Source organism: Urocitellus parryii, unplaced genomic scaffold (genome assembly GCF_045843805.1).
Source record: "Urocitellus parryii isolate mUroPar1 unplaced genomic scaffold, mUroPar1.hap1 Scaffold_43, whole genome shotgun sequence".
NCBI classification, from domain to species: Eukaryota; Metazoa; Chordata; class Mammalia; order Rodentia; family Sciuridae; genus Urocitellus; species Urocitellus parryii.
Genome location: NW_027553833.1, coordinates 5,259,453 through 5,277,168, shown reverse-complemented (window position 1 = coordinate 5,277,168; position 17,716 = coordinate 5,259,453). Strand labels below are relative to the sequence as shown.

The 17,716-nt window shown below is 43.0% G+C and overlaps 1 protein-coding gene and 1 pseudogene across 3 annotated transcripts in view; one reads left to right on the top strand and one right to left on the bottom strand.

The window, feature by feature from the left end:
- Positions 1-17,716, top strand: part of LOC144252432 (flavin-containing monooxygenase 5-like) — a 64,362-nt gene that overhangs the window by 21,086 nt on the left and 25,560 nt on the right. Inside the window, exons 7-9 of one of the 3 annotated variants that reach the window (XM_077794757.1) lie at positions 1,084-1,156; positions 8,717-8,782; positions 9,525-9,576. In XM_077794757.1, coding sequence (XP_077650883.1) covers positions 1,084-1,156; positions 8,717-8,753 — 110 coding nt within the window. In that variant the 3' untranslated portion in view covers positions 8,754-8,782; positions 9,525-9,576. Of the gene's footprint in view, positions 1-1,083; positions 1,157-3,601; positions 3,948-8,716; positions 8,783-9,524; positions 9,577-17,716 lie in introns of those variants that run through there. The other 2 variants (XM_077794755.1, XM_077794756.1) reach the window with 2 other exon arrangements.
- On the bottom strand, positions 9,528-10,226 carry LOC144252433 (large ribosomal subunit protein uL1 pseudogene; annotated as a pseudogene).

Below are 17,716 nucleotides of genomic sequence, written 5' to 3'. Positions count from 1 at the left end.
GTCTAGTCATGTCCTTGGTTTTAAATCATAGTACAGAAACTGTTTTATATTAATACTTAAATTTTATTTGTCAAGATTGGGTATATGAGTTCCTTTGGCCTTACCTCCCCCGCACACACAGACACACAAAACTCTTATCAAATAAAAGAGGTTATAAGGTGAAGGTTATTTTCCATAGGATTTTAGCATAAAATGTGATTAGAGTTTATGTTTACTTCCTTTATTCTCTCTTGTATAAAATACCTTTGTTATTAAGATACCTGTGCAGGTGTTCCTCTAGACCCCTCCCTTTTTTGAGTTGGGGTTTTACTATATCACTCAAGCTGATTGAACTTTTAGATCCACGTTATCCTCCAATTTCAGCCTCCCAAGTGCTGGAATTACAGGCATGCATCACTACACCTGACTTGCCTTTTGACCTTGTACCTCACTTTTCATTTGCTTTTAAGGCCATTTGTCATTTCCTTGTGTCCAAATTTAATTTACCAATTCAAAGACTATGTTAGGGAGGAGGCAGGTATTTGTTGGAAGGCAGAGTACAGTAAATATGTTCCAAAGACAAAACAGAATAAACTACATGTACTGATACCGGTGAATATTCCTTAGGACTAGAGGTATTTTGAACTTAATATATTTTTAGATTTTTGGAATATCTGCATATACATAATGACCTATCTTGGAGATGAAACCCAAGTATAAAAAGGAAATTCACTTAGTTTTTATATACACCTTACACAATACAGCCAGAGGGTAATTTTATACAATAAAATTGTGCCTGTGTTTTGATATGACCTATCATGAGGTCATGTGTAGAATTTTCTACTTGGGGCATTTTGTCCATGTTCAAAGAGTGTTGAACATGGACAAAATGTTGGAGCATTTAAGATATCTGTTTTTGTGATGAGGTATGCTCAACTTATATTTTGGTCATGGCAAGATCAAATGATCAAGCAAACTGTTATCTCTTTGAGTATAGAAAATCATCCTATATTTCTTTGAATTCTCCATAGCACAGTAATTGTTAATAGGATCATTGTTTCTATTGAGGTAATTTACACTTAAATTTAAAATTTTTCTCTTTAGGGCTAAAGAAATTGCCCTCACAAAGTGAAATGATGGCAGATATATCTAGGACTCAAGAGGAAATGGCAAAAAGGTAAGAAATTCTCCCAAGAAGATGTATGTAACTTTTTCTACTTATTCTTGATAAGAACAATATTATCCTACATTTAGTTTCATCTTGTTAATTTGAGAATCCTGGTTATATTGTGATAGGAGGGGAATGATAGTGGTGACAACAGAATGGGGAAATAGCACTAGCAGTTTAATGTGGATGGGAAAGGAGAGAAAACTCAAGGAAGTGTATAAAGGCGCTATAAAGGCTATGTTTAGGACTTAAAAGTCAGGAAAAAGCTCCTTGAGAAAACAATCAGGTATGTTATTTGGGGGAGGGTTACTTGAAGTATTAACAGGTCTGCAAAGGAAGGAGGGGTGTGGTGAATCAATGGTGATTTCAAGTTCTAAGTAGACTTACAGACCTGACGTGGCTGCTTTGCTGGCTGTCATCAGGTGCACCGCACACGCAGGTCACAGTATGATCTGGTAAAGCAGTAACATCCCCTGGCTGCTTTGCTTCTGTGGATACAATGATGTGGCAGTCTGGATCTCAGAACTTGAGCTCAAATCCCAGGTTGTTTTTATGTGGAAATCGATTGTTGCAGGCCCCAAATGGTGGTTTCAGCCACTGACTATAAAGCATGGCTCTGGCCTGTCTTGGAGGAGAGAAGGTGACTTTTCATTCCATCTTCTTGTCCTTACCGGTGCTCTCCTATTTTCCTCCCCTTTCATTGTTGCACGTCTATGGCAAAGTTCCTACATCCTCTGCTCTAGGCCTCTCCTCTGCTTCCCCGAGTCCCTGTGTTCCCAACTTCCTCCTTACTCTCCACATCATTCCCCTGAAGGTCATCCATGACCAGGTGCCTTGCTCTCACTCCTGAGCTGGCACTTCTAAGCATCTTCCCTTCCTGAAGGCTTTCTTTCCCTTCTTTTCTGGCACCAAACTCTCTTATTTGGACTTTCCTGCTCTCTTTCTTTTCACTTAAGCTTGTCCAACCACCTTCTGATTGTGAGTAGTCCCCCAGGACATAGTCTGAACTTTCCTGAGGGTTGACAGTTTGCTCACATTCAGCATTTCATGGGCATGGGGTCTATTTAATCCTCTTAACCATCCCACAGGCTATGAAACCTCATGAAAACTCCAATACTTGACCTACTATTATAAGATATGTAAATGCACATGTGCTGACGCCCGAGTTAATATAATCTCCAGGAAGGAGAGCTCTCAGGTTCTTTCCTATTTCATCTCCTCAAAATTCCAGCTCCATTTTGATAAGGTACTACTTGACCACCTATCAGTTCCTCCAGAATTCCACCTCAAGAATTCTACCAAAAATTCATTTTCTAATCCTTGTTTCCTGTCTTGGTTTTTTGATTCCTCAATTAGCTTAAAGACTTTCCTCTTATTTGCTTTGTGTTCCATTTTTCTTTCTTTTCATTATAGAAAATAAAAAGTGAAAGTCTCCTAGTCACACTTCTTCCACATATTTTACTGTCAACTATTTTTTCACTAAGAAGTCTTTTTATCTCTCCAAATCTGCACTTGGTACCATCACTCCATCTGGCTCCACTGGGAGGGCCACTTCTTCTTGTGAGATAAGTCACCCTCCCTGGTCCTTTCAGGATCCAAATTAACATTTTCGCTGGGAAGCCCTGATCTGTGGACAACCCCTACCCATCTCACCACCCTGGCCTCACAAAATAGAGAACCCCATGCTTGAGGATTTGGGGTGAACTCCCTCCTTCTCGTCAGAGTCCTCTGTGTCTGGAGTGCTGTGGTCCATTCTTGTTTTCTGCTGACTTAGGCAACAACCACAGACGTTTATGCCCATTCCTGCTTTATTCCTTCACCTGGCTGTTTTCTCATCTATATCTTTCAAATCTTCAATGACCTATTATAGCCCTCTTTTTTTTAAGAATTTTTTGAAAATATTTATTTATTTTTTTTAGTTTTCGGCAGACACAACATCTTTGTTTGTATGTGGTGCTGAGGATCAAACCCGGGCCACACGCATGCCAGGCGAGTGTGCTACTGCTTGAACCACATCCCCAGCCCTGTAGCCCTTTTTTAACTACCCTTTTTAAAATTTCTATTTAACAGTCAAACCCACAATATTTAGCAAAACCCTTGTATGTTCTGTTATGTATACAACAATCTTATCTCTTCTGGTGTATTATCAGATCTCTAAGAATGGTGACAAATATCTTTTTTCACTATTTACTACAGTTTGTAGCCTAATTTAAAATCAATACAAGCTGAGGCTGTGGCTCAGTGGTACAGCACTTGCCAAGCATGTATGAGGCACTGGGTTCAAATCTCAGCACCACATATAAATAAATGAATAAAGGTTCATCAACAAGTAAAACAAATTTTTTTAAATCAGTACAATGTGCCCAGTATAAAATCAATACAATATGTATGTTGATTGATTGACTAGTTAATCGCCTTTTTGATAGGCCATGGCTTCTGTCTTCTCTGATTTAGGTACATGGAAAGCCAACGCCATACCATTCAGGGAGACTACATTGATAGCATGGAAGAGATTGCTGATTTGGTGGGAGTCAGGCCTAGTCTACTGTCTCTGGCCTTCACTGACTCCAAGCTAGCATTACAGTTACTTTTGGGACCTTGTACTCCAGCCCAGTTTCATCTACAGGGCCCTGGAAAGTGGGATGGGGCTCGAAAAACCATCCTTTCCACAGATTACCATATCAGGAAGCCCATGAAGACAAGGGTGATGGAGAAGAGTTATTCCGCAGCTTCGGCAGTGACTGTGGACAGGTTCATGCTGGCCGTCATTCTCTTTGTGGTGATCATGGCTTATTTTTAGATGTCCCATTGTCAGTGCCCTGGCTTCCGCTGGGAAGCTCCAGGTAGAGATGGCTTCCAGACCTAACAAAACTGAGCACTCTCACTCCCCTGTTGCTCAGAAACCTACCTTTATTTCTCTTTCAGAAGCATTGATCCTCTTTTCACCTTTTCCTACAATGAAATCCTGACTTCTCATTTGTGTTGGTTCATGCTCCTTCCTCTTGTAATCTGTCACTCTTTCCTTCCAATAATTCCTGGACTGTGAGCTCAGGCACTCTTTAGTCATCTTTATATGATGTCCTTAGCAGACATGTGGCCTTGTTGATCATCAAATATTATGGTGGGGATCCTAAATCAGCATCTAAAAAAATGGCTGACTTCAGGCTGAGGTTGTGGCTCAGTGGAACAGCGCTCACCTGGCACATGTGAGGCACTGGGTGCAATCCTCAGCACCAAATAAAAATAAATAAATAAAGGTCTCCGGTCCACCTACAACTAAAAAAAAAGTTTAAAAAATGACTGACTTCATGTAATTCTTCTGATAGGATTTGATTTTCTATTTAACAAGCTCAATTTTTGTTTTTAATGTTAAAACTATACATTTTCTGAGAGAGAAGAGAAATAGTCGTTTGTCTGTGATAGACATACAGATACATAAGACATCTTTTTTTACTCACTATCCTAATAACTGGTCATTTTTGCTCCTTACCCTAAGCAACATGTCTTTATTTTCTTAATAAAGAAGTTACTTTCAATTTTCTAAGCTCATAGGTTGTTTTAATAATTTAACATCTACCCATGGGTTCTACTTGGTTGAGAAAACTGGGATTTTTTTAAAGAAGCTGTCCTATCTATTTTGATCTCTTAGTTCCTAGATTGGATCTAATCAGATTTTTAGTTTAGGAAAAAAGTAGCTGCCAACTATGGTAGTGAAGTCTACAAGTGTAATGTGTTTTGTCTCCTCTTACTCTTTCTCCCATTTCTTCAAGTAGAATCTAGTAGTAAGAATTCAAAGAGGTTTTGTCTAAAATGTAGGAATATTCTAATACCACTTTTTCTTATGTAGTTCTGAAAAACAGAGCAAAGAAATAGAAAGCAGGAACTTGGGTTTACATCCCAGAGCTGCTGGCGATTCTGTCTTCTCATCTGCTGAAGTTTTGCTATTCTTGTTTCATGAGAAACTGTCACTGTCTAGCACCCTGAACTCCAGTGGGGAAAGGTACTGGAGTAACAGTCAAGGGTATAGTCACAAATAGCTGCTGTGCAATGGTTTTAAGTTTGGATTGCTGCCAATTTGTTAACTACAGGATAAATTTGAACAAGTAAAAGCACATCCAACTAATATAAATACACATAAGAGAATTAGAAATTTGAGAGTTAAAACTCCTTGATCACATAGCTATTTGGACAGCTGCCTATCATTTCACCTAATTTACTTTTCCGGAACTAGAGAACTGAAAGTTGGTATTATGTCTTTTCCTTCTCTAATCCTTAGGATTTAGGGGATTTGTTATCTATTAAAGTAGATCTAGTACTTTTAAAATCTTTTCTTAGTTATTGATATACCTTTATTTTATTTATTTATACACAGTGCTGAGAATCAAACCCAGTGCCTCACACATGCCAGGCAAGTGCATTACCACTGAGCCCCAGCCCCAGCCCCAGATCTAGAATTTTTTAATCTACAGATTATTCTTGTTCAAAAGTAAATTGAAGCTGGGCATAGTGGTACATGCCTATAATCCAGTGGCTAGGGAGGCTGAGACAGGAGGATCACGAGTTCAAAACCAGCCCAGCAACAGTAAGACACTAAGCAACTCAGTGAGAGCCTGTCTCTAAATAAAATACAAAATAGGGCTGGGGGTGGCTCAGTGGTTGAGTGACCCTGAGTTCAATCCCCTGTACCCAACCCCCCCCAAAAAAAAACAAGTAAATTGAAGGCTGTGGTTGTGGCTCAGTGGTGGAATGCTGTCTTAGGTGAATGAGGCCCTGGGTTCCATTCTCAACAGCACATTAAATTAAATAAATAAAATAAAGTTATTTTTTAAAAGGTAAATTGAAGGTCTCTTGCTTCTTAAGTTTTCTCCTTTTATAATATAAACTTGCCTCTTTTAGGATGTAAATGTATTGAATTAATAATCCCCTAATTATCACTAATAACACCCCAGTTTCCTCTTTAAAGTGTGTATTTTTAAATTGATTTGATTCTCTCATTCTACATATAATATGTAAGGTAACCAAAAAAAAATCATCGCTTGAATTCTAAACCAAGCTGAATGCAAGATGTGAATAGGATATTGCACTCAAAACAACTCAAGATGCAAATCTTTAGTATTGATGAATATTTGCTAATATTCTATTTATATATTCTACTTATATATTTTGCTCTTTGTATTAAGATCATGTATATGTGTATATATATTTATATAAAAATTCTCCAATTATATTAAATCTGGTTACCAAATAAAAATGCATTCTTGTAATTCCAGAGAGTAAGGAAGTGCTCTCTGAATAAGCATGTGTCAAGGGGACACAGGAGCCATCAAATAGTGGACAAATTTGAGCAATAAAATAAATAACCTACTATTAGAACAAAAGACATAAAAAATCACAAGTCCATAGTGATATAAACAAATGATTGAATAAATTAATAAATGAGATGGAACAGAACTCTCCTCTACAAAAGAATTCCAAATAATTCATACAGACACTCTATTCTCAAGGAGACAGAGCACGACTGTCTAAGTGGGTGGTATAGATCGACTTCCTTTCAAAATTTACAGCATGGAAAGGGGGGAGAGTGACTGCAGTGGAAAAATTCAACAGGTACCACTTCAGCCAGGTGACCAAGGTCAACATCGACAGCCATAAGTCCTACTGACCATAGGTACCCTTGTGATAGGACGGAAAGGTCCCTTACCTCTGTGGCACTCACCCCTAAACCATAGCCCAGCTTAACCATGAGAAAAGTACCAACAATCTCAAGTTGAGAAAATTCTACATACTTCCTGACCACCTCAAAACTGTCAAGCTCATCAAAAACAAGACAGTTTTGAGCACAGTATAGAGGAGCCTAAGGAGGCCTGTCATCTAAATGGAATGGAGTGTTCTGGAATGAAGAGAGGGTAGTAAGTAAAACTTGGGGAGTAAGTAAAGTAGCATTATGGTCCATAATAACAAGTCAATGTTGGTTTCTGATTGTGACAAATGGACATAATAATTTGTCAACAGTAAGGAAAACCAGGTGAGTGTATTCAAGAACTCTAATATTTTTGCAAACTTTCTTAAATCAAAACTATTTCTGGGGCGCTGGGGTTGTAGCTCAGTAGTAGAGTGCTCACCTAGCATGTGCAAGGCTCTGAGTTCAATCCTGAGCACCACATAAAAATAAATAAAAACATTGTGTCCATCTACAACTAAAAAAAAATAGTTTTAAAAAATATTTATTTTTTAGTTGTAGTTGGACACAATACCTTTATTCAATTTATTTATTTTTATGTAGTGATGAGGATCAAACCCAGGGCCTCAAGCATGCCAGGCAAGTGCTCTACCACTGAGTTACAACCCTTGCCCCAAATCAAAAACTATTTTGGCAACTGAAAAGCATGGTGCCAAAAACAAAAATAAATTGACTTGTGCCCATTTACTGGTTGTGCAAACAGGCATGGTCATGAATACAAATGGGTAACTGAGAATGAAACATGGGGTGGATTGTTGTCCTTTATGAAAGGGGCTCCATACACCTTTCTTTTTTTTTTCAGCATGGCTCTCAGTTTGTAAACCCATTTAGCTAATTGGGCACACCCTAGGTGGCCTTTCCGATTTCTTTCCCACACCTCACCTGTCCATGTGTCACTGACACCTTTCCTGCTGAACAATGAGGCCCGTCCACTCACCTCCAGGTTTGGACACTGACATTTATGGGGATGGAGGATGGAAGACTCTAACTAGCAGTCATCTAAACCCTTCTAAACAAGTAATTTGTCAACTACTATGTCCTCTCATTCTGCTTCCCCAAATTAGGAGAGGGTTTTACAAATGGGTGGATGGAAAGAAGAACAAATGGGAAAAAATAAATGAGTAAATAAAGAAATGTGCATATAAACATGGAGCATGAATGAGCACTTCTCTCAAGCTATCCATCTGCTTATGGTATCGAAGACCAGCATCTGGGCCCTTGTATGGAAGTATTATCTTAGATGACTTGTTAAAGAACTCCTGCTGAAAAACCTAGCCAAAGAAATTGTACTTAGGGAAGAGAACATAAGGAACAGGGACATATGTACTCCTCTGGATGTTATGATGCCATATCCAAGTGAATGTTAAAACCAATGGCCCTTCAGGATCTTCACAGAACTGTCACCCTAAACTGTGTCTTAATGCTAGACTTCAGCTTTAATCAAGATTTGTTGTGTGACAAAGTTAGTTCTGCACGTGCTGTAAAATTATGGTTGAGAAAATTGTCCACTTTGTTATTCAAAGACAGCTATGAACATTTTTGTTATGTAACTTTTATCCTCTTTCCTGTTTTATCTTGGCTGGTAAGAAGCTCAGTGTCAAACAAGATGATCAATCATAGTGAATAGATTGGCCTACAGCAATACACAACTTTCAGTCCCAATAAACAAATATATTTACTCTTACTTAGGCCTATACCTTTAACTACATCATGTAAAACCTTAGTTTTGCCTGTCTCAGATAAGAAAAATAAATGAATAAAAATATAGTGTTTATGTAATGCCAGCATGTTTATTTCTTTTCTTTTATTTTTTAATGTTTATTTTTTAGTTTTCGGCGGACACAACATCTTTGTATGTGGTGTTGAGGATCGAACCCGGGCCGCACGCATGCCAGGTGAGCGCGCTACCACTTGAGCCACATCACCAGCCCCCAGCATGTTTATTTCTAATGCAGACTAAGATGAATGAAAAACAAAACAAGACTTATCTTCAAAGCACTTGTGTAGGCTCTGGGAATCAAATTCATTTGACTGATTGGTCTTGCACACCCAGCCATGAACACGTGCATCCACCATGGTGCCCATACTATCCAGTGAGGCACACTCACTGTGAGCCCACTCACCCGCACTGCACCCTCATCCTCACTCAACATTCTCTGGCTCAGACCTTAATCCAAGACCCAGCATGTAGGTAGATGAGCAGATGATTTACCTACATGCAGTCAAGATCTAACTGGTTCTGTTTAGTTTCAATCCTGACTCTCTCTCTCTACCTGTGATTATTGCCATCTTCAGTGAGTATGGAAAGTATCACAAGGAAGACCCTGGCTTTCCCCTGCTTCTCCTGCTGTACCGCATCCACATTTTAAAACCATCTTGAGCCTGGTGTGGTAGTGCATGCCAGTAATCCCAGCAGCTTGGGAGGCTAAGGCAGGAGGATGGCGGATTCAAAGCCAGCCTCAGCAAAAGCAAGACACTAAGTAATTCAGTGAGACCCTGTCTCTAAATAAAATTCAAAATAGGGCTGGGGATGTGGCTCAGTGGTCGAGTGCCCCTGATTTCAATTACCAGTACCCGCCAAAAACATGTAGATGTGGGAAGAAAGACCTGATGATAACTTTTTTTTTTTTTTTTAAGGGATGGTAGCACTAGGATTTATTAGGATGTGCCTTAATACAGGCGCTGGGGCTTGCCCATGGTGCACTTGATGTATAAAGCCCGGACATTCTGCCAATTCTTCTTGAGCAATGACACCAGGAAGTTGACAGCCAGGTGGATGTTATACACAAGCTCATCATCTGTCATCTTCACATGACCAACAGCAACAGCCAGATATAGCACCTTCTTCATCTGAAACTTGATTGTGGATTTCACCTCATCAACTTTGGCCACCATGTTTTCATTGTGTGTCAGCAGGGAAGGGAATTTGCCAGCCTTATATAAGCCTGGACCCAGGATTCGTGGAATCTGCTTTATCAAGGACTCTGAGGCCAAAAAGGCATCATACTTCTTGGCTAGCTTCTTGACCAACTTCTTATTCTTGTTGAGCTTCTTCAATGCCTCGATGTCCATGTGGGGGATATCCACAGCCTTGGCCTCGTCACAGTGTTGCTGGTCCCCCAGGACGCACACAGAGAACTTAGGGCGGGGAGTGGACTTAAGCCTGACGGTGCCCGAGAAGCGCTTGTCCTTCTGGGGATCATAGTTCTTCAAGCTGATCTGCAGCTCCACCGTTTCCAGAAACTTGCGGCACTTGCGCTGGTTCCCGTGCAGGACTTCCCGCACCGCCTCGTACAGGGTGTCGCGAGAGACTTTGCTGCTCATGGTTCCTCGCGCCGCAGTACCAGAAAGAGCACCTGATGATAACTTGAAAGGCAAATAACAGAGACAGGTGGCTGAGAGAGCCTGGTGTGGAGCATCCTGGATTTAAGGGGAAGAATGAAGCCGGCGTGTCTCGCCCTAAGGCAAGGACTTCAATAAGTCTCATCCTGGCTTCCTGCCTCTCTGGCTCTCCCAGGACAGCTCCAGACCCCTGAGTATTTGCCTAGAGCAGGCTTTCTCCAGCATTTGCTGGATCTTCCTTTCTTTTAGGGGCTGTCCTGTGCAGTGTAGGATATTGGTCAGGATCTCTGGCCAAAGCCCACTAGATGCCAACCACGCCTGCCCCAGCTGTGACAGCCAAAGATGTCTGTAGACCTTGAGAAATCCACCAGGTTGAGAACCACCAGTCCAGGGCATGGGGGAACACCACAGAGCATGGGAGTCCATAAGCAGAGGCTGTCAAGGGTCCATGGAGGTTGCTAGATCACTATTGCAGGGCACATGGTTTGGCCCAGAGAAGCATACCGACTGTAAGGGGATTTCAAGGAGCCAGGTCAGTGACCGATTCCCAGCCCTTCAGCCTGAGTGCCATCTTCCCAGAATAACTTTCCAGCCCCCCACCCTGAGAAATGGGTTGGAAATCAATGGAGTGGACCTTTTCCATTTTCTGGGTGTTTTGTTGTTTGGGCCCTCATGATTTGGCACTGGTTGACAAACAGGCCCAGCTGGGGTGAAATTTACTCTTTTCCTCAGCTGAAGGGGGCTAGCTTTGTGATGAGTGTTAGAAATAAACAAGATGGCCCCAGGAGTGATCTTCACCCTGCCGCCAAGCACTTGACACATGTACTTCCTTGGCTCACTTGTCTGCTGGCTGCAGATGAATGATATCTATGAGAACAGATGTCTTGGGGGCTATCAGGAACACACCTCTTGGATGTCTCCAAAGGAGAGTTATTGACAAGCTCTGTAATCTAATTTCTCATGAGTTCCGAATACCAGCTCTTCCCAGACCCCACTGACCTTTGTAAGTGAAGCAGGAAATTCATGTCCCCAGGAAGTAAAACAAGAACTATTTGCCCCTGGCCCCACTCCATGAGGTCATGCCTTGGGTCCTCTGGAGTTGAGGCCAACCTGACTCCTTATGGACAGCCGTGACTGACCAACAGTCAGAGGGTTCCTGCTGGGGAATGGCTGGTCACCAGGGCTCATCTGTTGAACCAAGCCCTTAGGCAACCCTGGAATCCCCTCACACAGGCAGAATCTACACTTCCAGGCCTGGTCCTCACCTCTTCTACTCCCAGAGAGACACCTCAAGATATTTGTATGAAATACAAATTTGAAAAGTCACACCTGAGAAGTAAACCTTCCTGCTTCCAAGGGAACCCTGAGGAGGCCTCCCTGTCACCTCATCCCCCATGTATAGCCTTCAGCCCAGAAGCAGCCACCACCATTCCTGAGGGTTGGTTAGACACAATCCTGCAACCTTAGGCCTCACAGAGTATCTGAACCACAGTCTGCATTTGAACAAGATCCCCAGTGACTGGGTGCCCAGTGAGACCTGAGGGTATGTCCCTAGAAGCCCAGAATAGTGTCCCCAAGACACTGGACCATGAAGAATATGCCTTCTGGATTTACCACCCTCACCTCCTGTAACCTGACAAGTCTGTCTGTCCTGGTCATAAATGGTCACTGGAGAAGATATCTCTACCGCCGTGTCAGCTTGTACCAACAGCCTCATAGTCCCACCGGCCAGGTAGGCCTCCCTGTGGCCCACCCTCCATCTCTCCTACAAATAATTTCTGCTAAATTATGCTTGCTTCATCCTCAGTGCCTCACTACTTCAAAAACACTTCATCTGCTTAATGACAGTGAGTTCACTGGCTGTTTTATGGCTCATTTCTGGTCATATTCAGAGAGGAGCCCTGAGCCGCTTTGCTGTAGGATGGCAGGAGGCTGGTCCTAGGCACACAACCAGGCACAGAGCTGTCAGAGAATCAAAGTCGATTTGTAGAAAAGGTGAGGGACAGGATGCCAGGACCTTGCATCTCCACATCTGGTCCTATACCTGCTTTCAGAGAAGACACTTTGGAATCTAGAACAGTGGTTCAAGTGCATTTGAGATTACAATATGAAGATTCTGTGTCATATGGAGGAGCCAACAGCTCAAGGAGAAATGGAGGGTGGACGGAAAGTAAGCTGGCAGGAGAAAGCTCTGGAATCTTTTCCTGGACATGCCCCCTTTTCCCCTCCCTCCAGGGAGTGAGCAGACACAGGATGCTCCAGGGTTCTCCAGTTTGTTGCAGGCAAATCCCTCTGAGGACATGTGGCTAAGTTCTCCTGTGGGCTCTGGGCTCCATGCCTGGGAGTTTTCTCTAGACCTTACCAATTCTGAGCAGGGCTTAATAATTCCCATCGGCAAAATGGGAAGAAATAACTCTGCTCTTTATAATAACATGAATATCTTTGGGGAAACCCTACCTAAAAGAGCTGACAAGATCAGTGAGGGGAAACATGAATGGGTTCCTCCCACAGCCCAGGTGGGCTGCTTAAGGTTCCATCTCAAGCAGAGTCTTCACCTTCACAAAGTCACATTCTCCAGAGTTCCTCCCTCCTGCATCTACCTGTGGGGGCCTTGCTATAGTTTTAGGGACCAGCTCATCTTCAGACTCATCCAGATAACTCTCCCAGGCTCTTCCATAAGAATGACACTTTGCCTTCCTGGGAACTTCATTCGTGACTCTGGTGTAGCCCTTTCCAGGGTTCTGGCCTCTGTTTGCATTCTTTGTCCCAGTTATTATTACTCCTGAGCTCATTCCTTACAAGTGTGATGCCTCAGCAGGTGACTTAATCTCTCTGAGACTTGAGTTATTTGACCAGAAAATGGGTTTAACAGTAATAATGCCTGTCCCTTAGATGTGGTAGAGAAATAAATGAGATGATGTCTGCCAAGTACTTTGTGTACTGGCATAAACGTGAGCTCAGCCAATCACGAGGACCATCCCGCCATGTTGCTACTAATGTTAGTGACTGTAATGGTGATAAACCATGATGGCCACCAGTCTGAGCTCCAGGAGGGACAGAAACATTTTTAAATCACTTTGACCCTTGCAGTGTCTAATGAGATGCCTTTCTTATAGTAAGTGACAACATCATACTATGAAGATTAAATGAGATAATAAGGTAAATGAAAGCAGCTAGCACAATGCTCCCCCCACTGTGCTATTTAGCTCTCACCAAGGAGCTATGAAATTTACTCTTTTTTCTCAAAAAAATCATCCGTCAATCTATCTGCCTTCCTCTCTGCCTGCCTGCCTATCTCCATTGAACTGTAGTTCAACAACCTAAATCAAGGATACTAGTTTAAAAATGCTTAAAGTTTAGGGGTTGGGGAATCCCAGGAACTAATGTGATTTCTAAAGAGGCATTAACTTTATAAACAGTGGGTTGATTGATTGAGTCAATCCCAGCTGTATAGCTATAGTTTTCTGATTTGAATCAAATCCTCCATAGCTAGGAGTTCATGTCACCTACAGAAACACTAAATGTAGCTGAGCATGGTGGCACATGCCCATTAATCCCAGTGGCTTGGGAGGCTGAGGCAGGAGGATCACCAGTTTAAAGCCAGCCTCAGCAAAAGCAAAGCGCTAAGCAACTCAGAGACCGTTTCTAAATAAAATTCAAAATAGGGCTGGGGATGTGGCTCAGCGGTTCCCTCCCCCTCGCAAAAAAAAAAAAAAAGAAAAAAGAAAAGAAACACTAAAGGTAGATTGATGAAGAGGCAGACATACTATAGGAATGTTTGGAGGATATGGTGGTGACATGAAAGAGCTTTGGGAGATTTGCTGTGGGGACAGAGCAACCCCAGGAGAGCCCAACCTGACACCAGGGAAGGGCTTGAAGGCATCAGGTTGTTTCAGGGGCCTTAGGAGCTTGGACCTGGGGGAGAAGCTGAATGTTTGAATCTCTTTCCCAATCGTGCCTCTCCAGCTGGAGATCCACAGTGCTTGGAGGTGGAAAGAAGCACTGGTTTGTGTTCTCCACTTTGGAGAAAGCTAAGTTTAAACCAAAGAGCAGATGCGTACCTAAGGCAGCGCACACACAGGCCCACTCACCCCCGGGCTCCAGAATCCGCCCCTGCTGCTCTCTCCTTGCAGACAAATATTCTGAGTGGTGGTGCTTGTGCCAATAAAAATAAACAATTCCATGACGGAGTCAGAGGAAAGCATGACTGGCAGGCAGGGGAGCAACAGAGAAAAGACAGCTGGGACTCTCCCCCTCTCCTGTCCCTTCTCCTCCCCAGAGGCCTGTCTGCCATCTTTTGCCACTGCGAACAACTAGTGCTGAGGTGTGCTGCTGTCAACACCTTCTGCTATCCACAGTGCTTCTTGGAGTCTAGACCTCCTAGGTTCTGGAGCTGCATGGTTGGCTAAGACCCTGGACAGGTCTCTGGGTCTCAGTTCCTACCTGTGCAATGGGCAATGGGGAAGGCCCAGGGGAAGGAAGCGATGGCTCTGGGGTAGACACCAAGTAGGCATTCAGTTGACTGCTGTTAGGCTGCTCTCATTGGGATAACAGCCACGACGTGGACTTGCCCTACGTTAACTGTGGCATGGGTTGGTTGGATGCTCACTGAGCCCATCTCAACTTCCTAGTATGAAGCTAAACTGCTTTTCTCAGCACCCTTGCTTCTAAGTGCACTCTATGGTTGTTGTCGCCACTGGGACGGGAGCAGCAATGATGTGAGTCCTTCCAGGTGAAGCACCTAAGAGTGGGTGTCTGTTCTCCATCCTTCCTATCACAAGAAAAATCCCACTGCTCCCCTGTGTAACTGCTAGACCTCTGTGCTCCCCAGCCCACATTGGGTTGTGATGAGGGTCAGACCTGAATTTTTCTTGACACCAGGATTTCAAAGTTACCTATCAATAGCAACTGGGGTTACTTAGCTGGCTGGTATAGGCACAACCCTCCCTTCTTGGAAGAATAAATACAGAGTCCTCAGTTACTACTCTTTATCCTTTTAGTGCAAAGAGTACTGAGATCTAAGTTGAGAGACTTAGCTCCTAGTTCAGGCTCTAGAACTTACCAGCTGTTAATTTTGAGGGAGTCTTATTTGGACCCTCAGTTCCTAATTTATAGGATAAGAGTGTTGAACTGGCCATGCATGAAGATGAGCCAGGGGGCTGGCTCCGTTCCACTGACTAATCCACATGGCAATGAAATGTAGGTGAGTGGTGTCTCTCAGGTTTGAAGAGTGCTGACCTTTTTGCTAGAGGGTCCTCAATAGGTCTTTGTGTGTGAAGAAGGCAAAAATGGCAGAAGTAAGGTAAACCCCCAAATTCCCAATGGTTGTTCAGTCAATATTTGCTGAGCAATTGCACATTGATGACTATAGCAACAAATGAAATGAATGAGGAATTTCTGATGATTTGTCTCTCCACTTCTATCCCACCCTTCTCTCAGGCCACCATGTTGTCTGACTCCTGGCTGCATCGTTCATATCCCCGTCCTGCCTTACTGTCCTCCCCTGCAGTTGGGCAGTGCACAGCTGGTGCAGCAGTGGGAGGTGGCCTCAGCTCATCTGTGTCCTCAAAGAACATACTTTACATTCTCACACCTCTTTGTCTTTGTCTGTGTGGCTGCCATTGCCTAGAGCAACTTCCTTCTCTTCTCTACCTGCAGGACTCCAGTGTGCTTTTATGCCAGCTTGAAACATCTCTTTCCCTGGGAACCCTTCCCTAATCATCACTCTTTGCAGAAGATATAATTGTTCATTCCCCCTAGATAGCATCAGTCCCTTCCCTGTTTGGTGACTTATTTACATGCTTCTCTCCACCACTGGATTGTAAGTTCATCAAACACCATGATCTTGTCTTTGTTACTTTAAATTCCCAGCACCCTGTTATGGTTTAGATGTGGTGTCCCCCCAAGACTTACGTGTAAGACAGTACAGGAAGGTTCAAAGGAGAAATGACTGGGTTATCAGAGTCTTAACCCAATCAGTGATTTAATCCCCTAATAGGGATTCATGGAGCAGTAACTGAAGTGATAAGGTGTGGCTGGAGGAGGTGGGAATCGGGGTGTGGCTTTGGGGTATATATTTGTATCTGGTGAATGGAGTCTCCTCTCTGCTTCCTGATCACCATGTGAGCTGCTTCCCTCTGCCACACTCTTCTGCCATGATGTTCTGCCTCACCCTGAGCCACGAGGAATGGAGCCAGCCTTCTATGGACAGAGATCTCTGAAACCATGAGCCCTCAAATAAACTTTTCCTTCTCTATAATTGTTCTAGTTGGGTCCTTTTAGTCACAGCAGCAAAATAGCTGACTAAAACACACCCAACAGTGCCAGGCTCATGGAAAATTTTCAGTGAATACTACTGAATTGAACAAACCATGTTTTTTTTTTTTTTTTCTTGCTGCCCTGGGTCAAATACAGAGATACCAGAATGTGTTTTTGAAAAAAAACCCCAAAACCTCAAAATGTGAAGATCTTAAACTACTCAGAACCACTCCCCACACACATCCCCACACACAACTATCATTGATTATTAAGTTATGAAAAGGTGGCTGCTGATACTTGAACTTTGAGATGACAGCAGGACTGTGCTGTTTTTCTTAAGCAAATAAAGGAATGTGACAAGTTTTGTGTTCCCAGCCCCCTAAAAGAGGCCTCATGGTGAAATTAAGCCAGGTGATAAAAATTCCTGGGGCATAAAGTCATGAGCACCCATTCAAGAGGGCCACATTGGTATGAGGTCTTTATAGACCTCATTAATATTAATACTTAACAGTCTCTCAATGATGCCACCTCTCTCCAGGTTGTCATGGTTCCTCTGAATTAGTTTCATGGAATTGCTCATCCCCAGACAATGAATGTGAGGGCCAGTCATAGAACATGGACTGTGTGAGTGGACAGGAAAGGACAGTTGATTTGAGTATCCATCAGGTCAGGTGTTGATGATGAGGCCAATGGCAGGATGAGCAGACTCCTGGGAGGAAGAAAGGTGAGAATAAGTAGGATGGTGAGAATAAGTAGGATGTTCCCAGGACATTGTAAGGAATGTTTGACACTAAGGGTATGCAAATGTTTTGAGCAACAGGATTGTGTCTAAACATTCTGTCTCAAGGTCCCCTCTGTGTGGAGCAATCTTAGGTCATGACATTCGTTACTCACAGGTGGTCATTGCCAATATTCCCTCAGCACTTGTCCACCTGACCCAGTTTTTGATGGTAACTTTTCAGGAAAGCCTTCCATTCAAGTACCACATCACCTGGTCATTTGTCCAGCCGGCCTGCTGCCCTGCTGGGTGTATGCTGAGCAGGGCGGGGAACATCCTGGATTGCAGAGACTGAATCCAGAGCTCAGCACTGCAGCCTGTGTCCACACTTGCTCTTCATGTCCTGGTTCTCTACTGAAAGGGGTTGTGGGAACATAAAGACAGCCAGGCTATTGACACTGACCTGCTGAAGGCAACAGAAGACCCACAGGCCAACATTTGCCTAACTTCT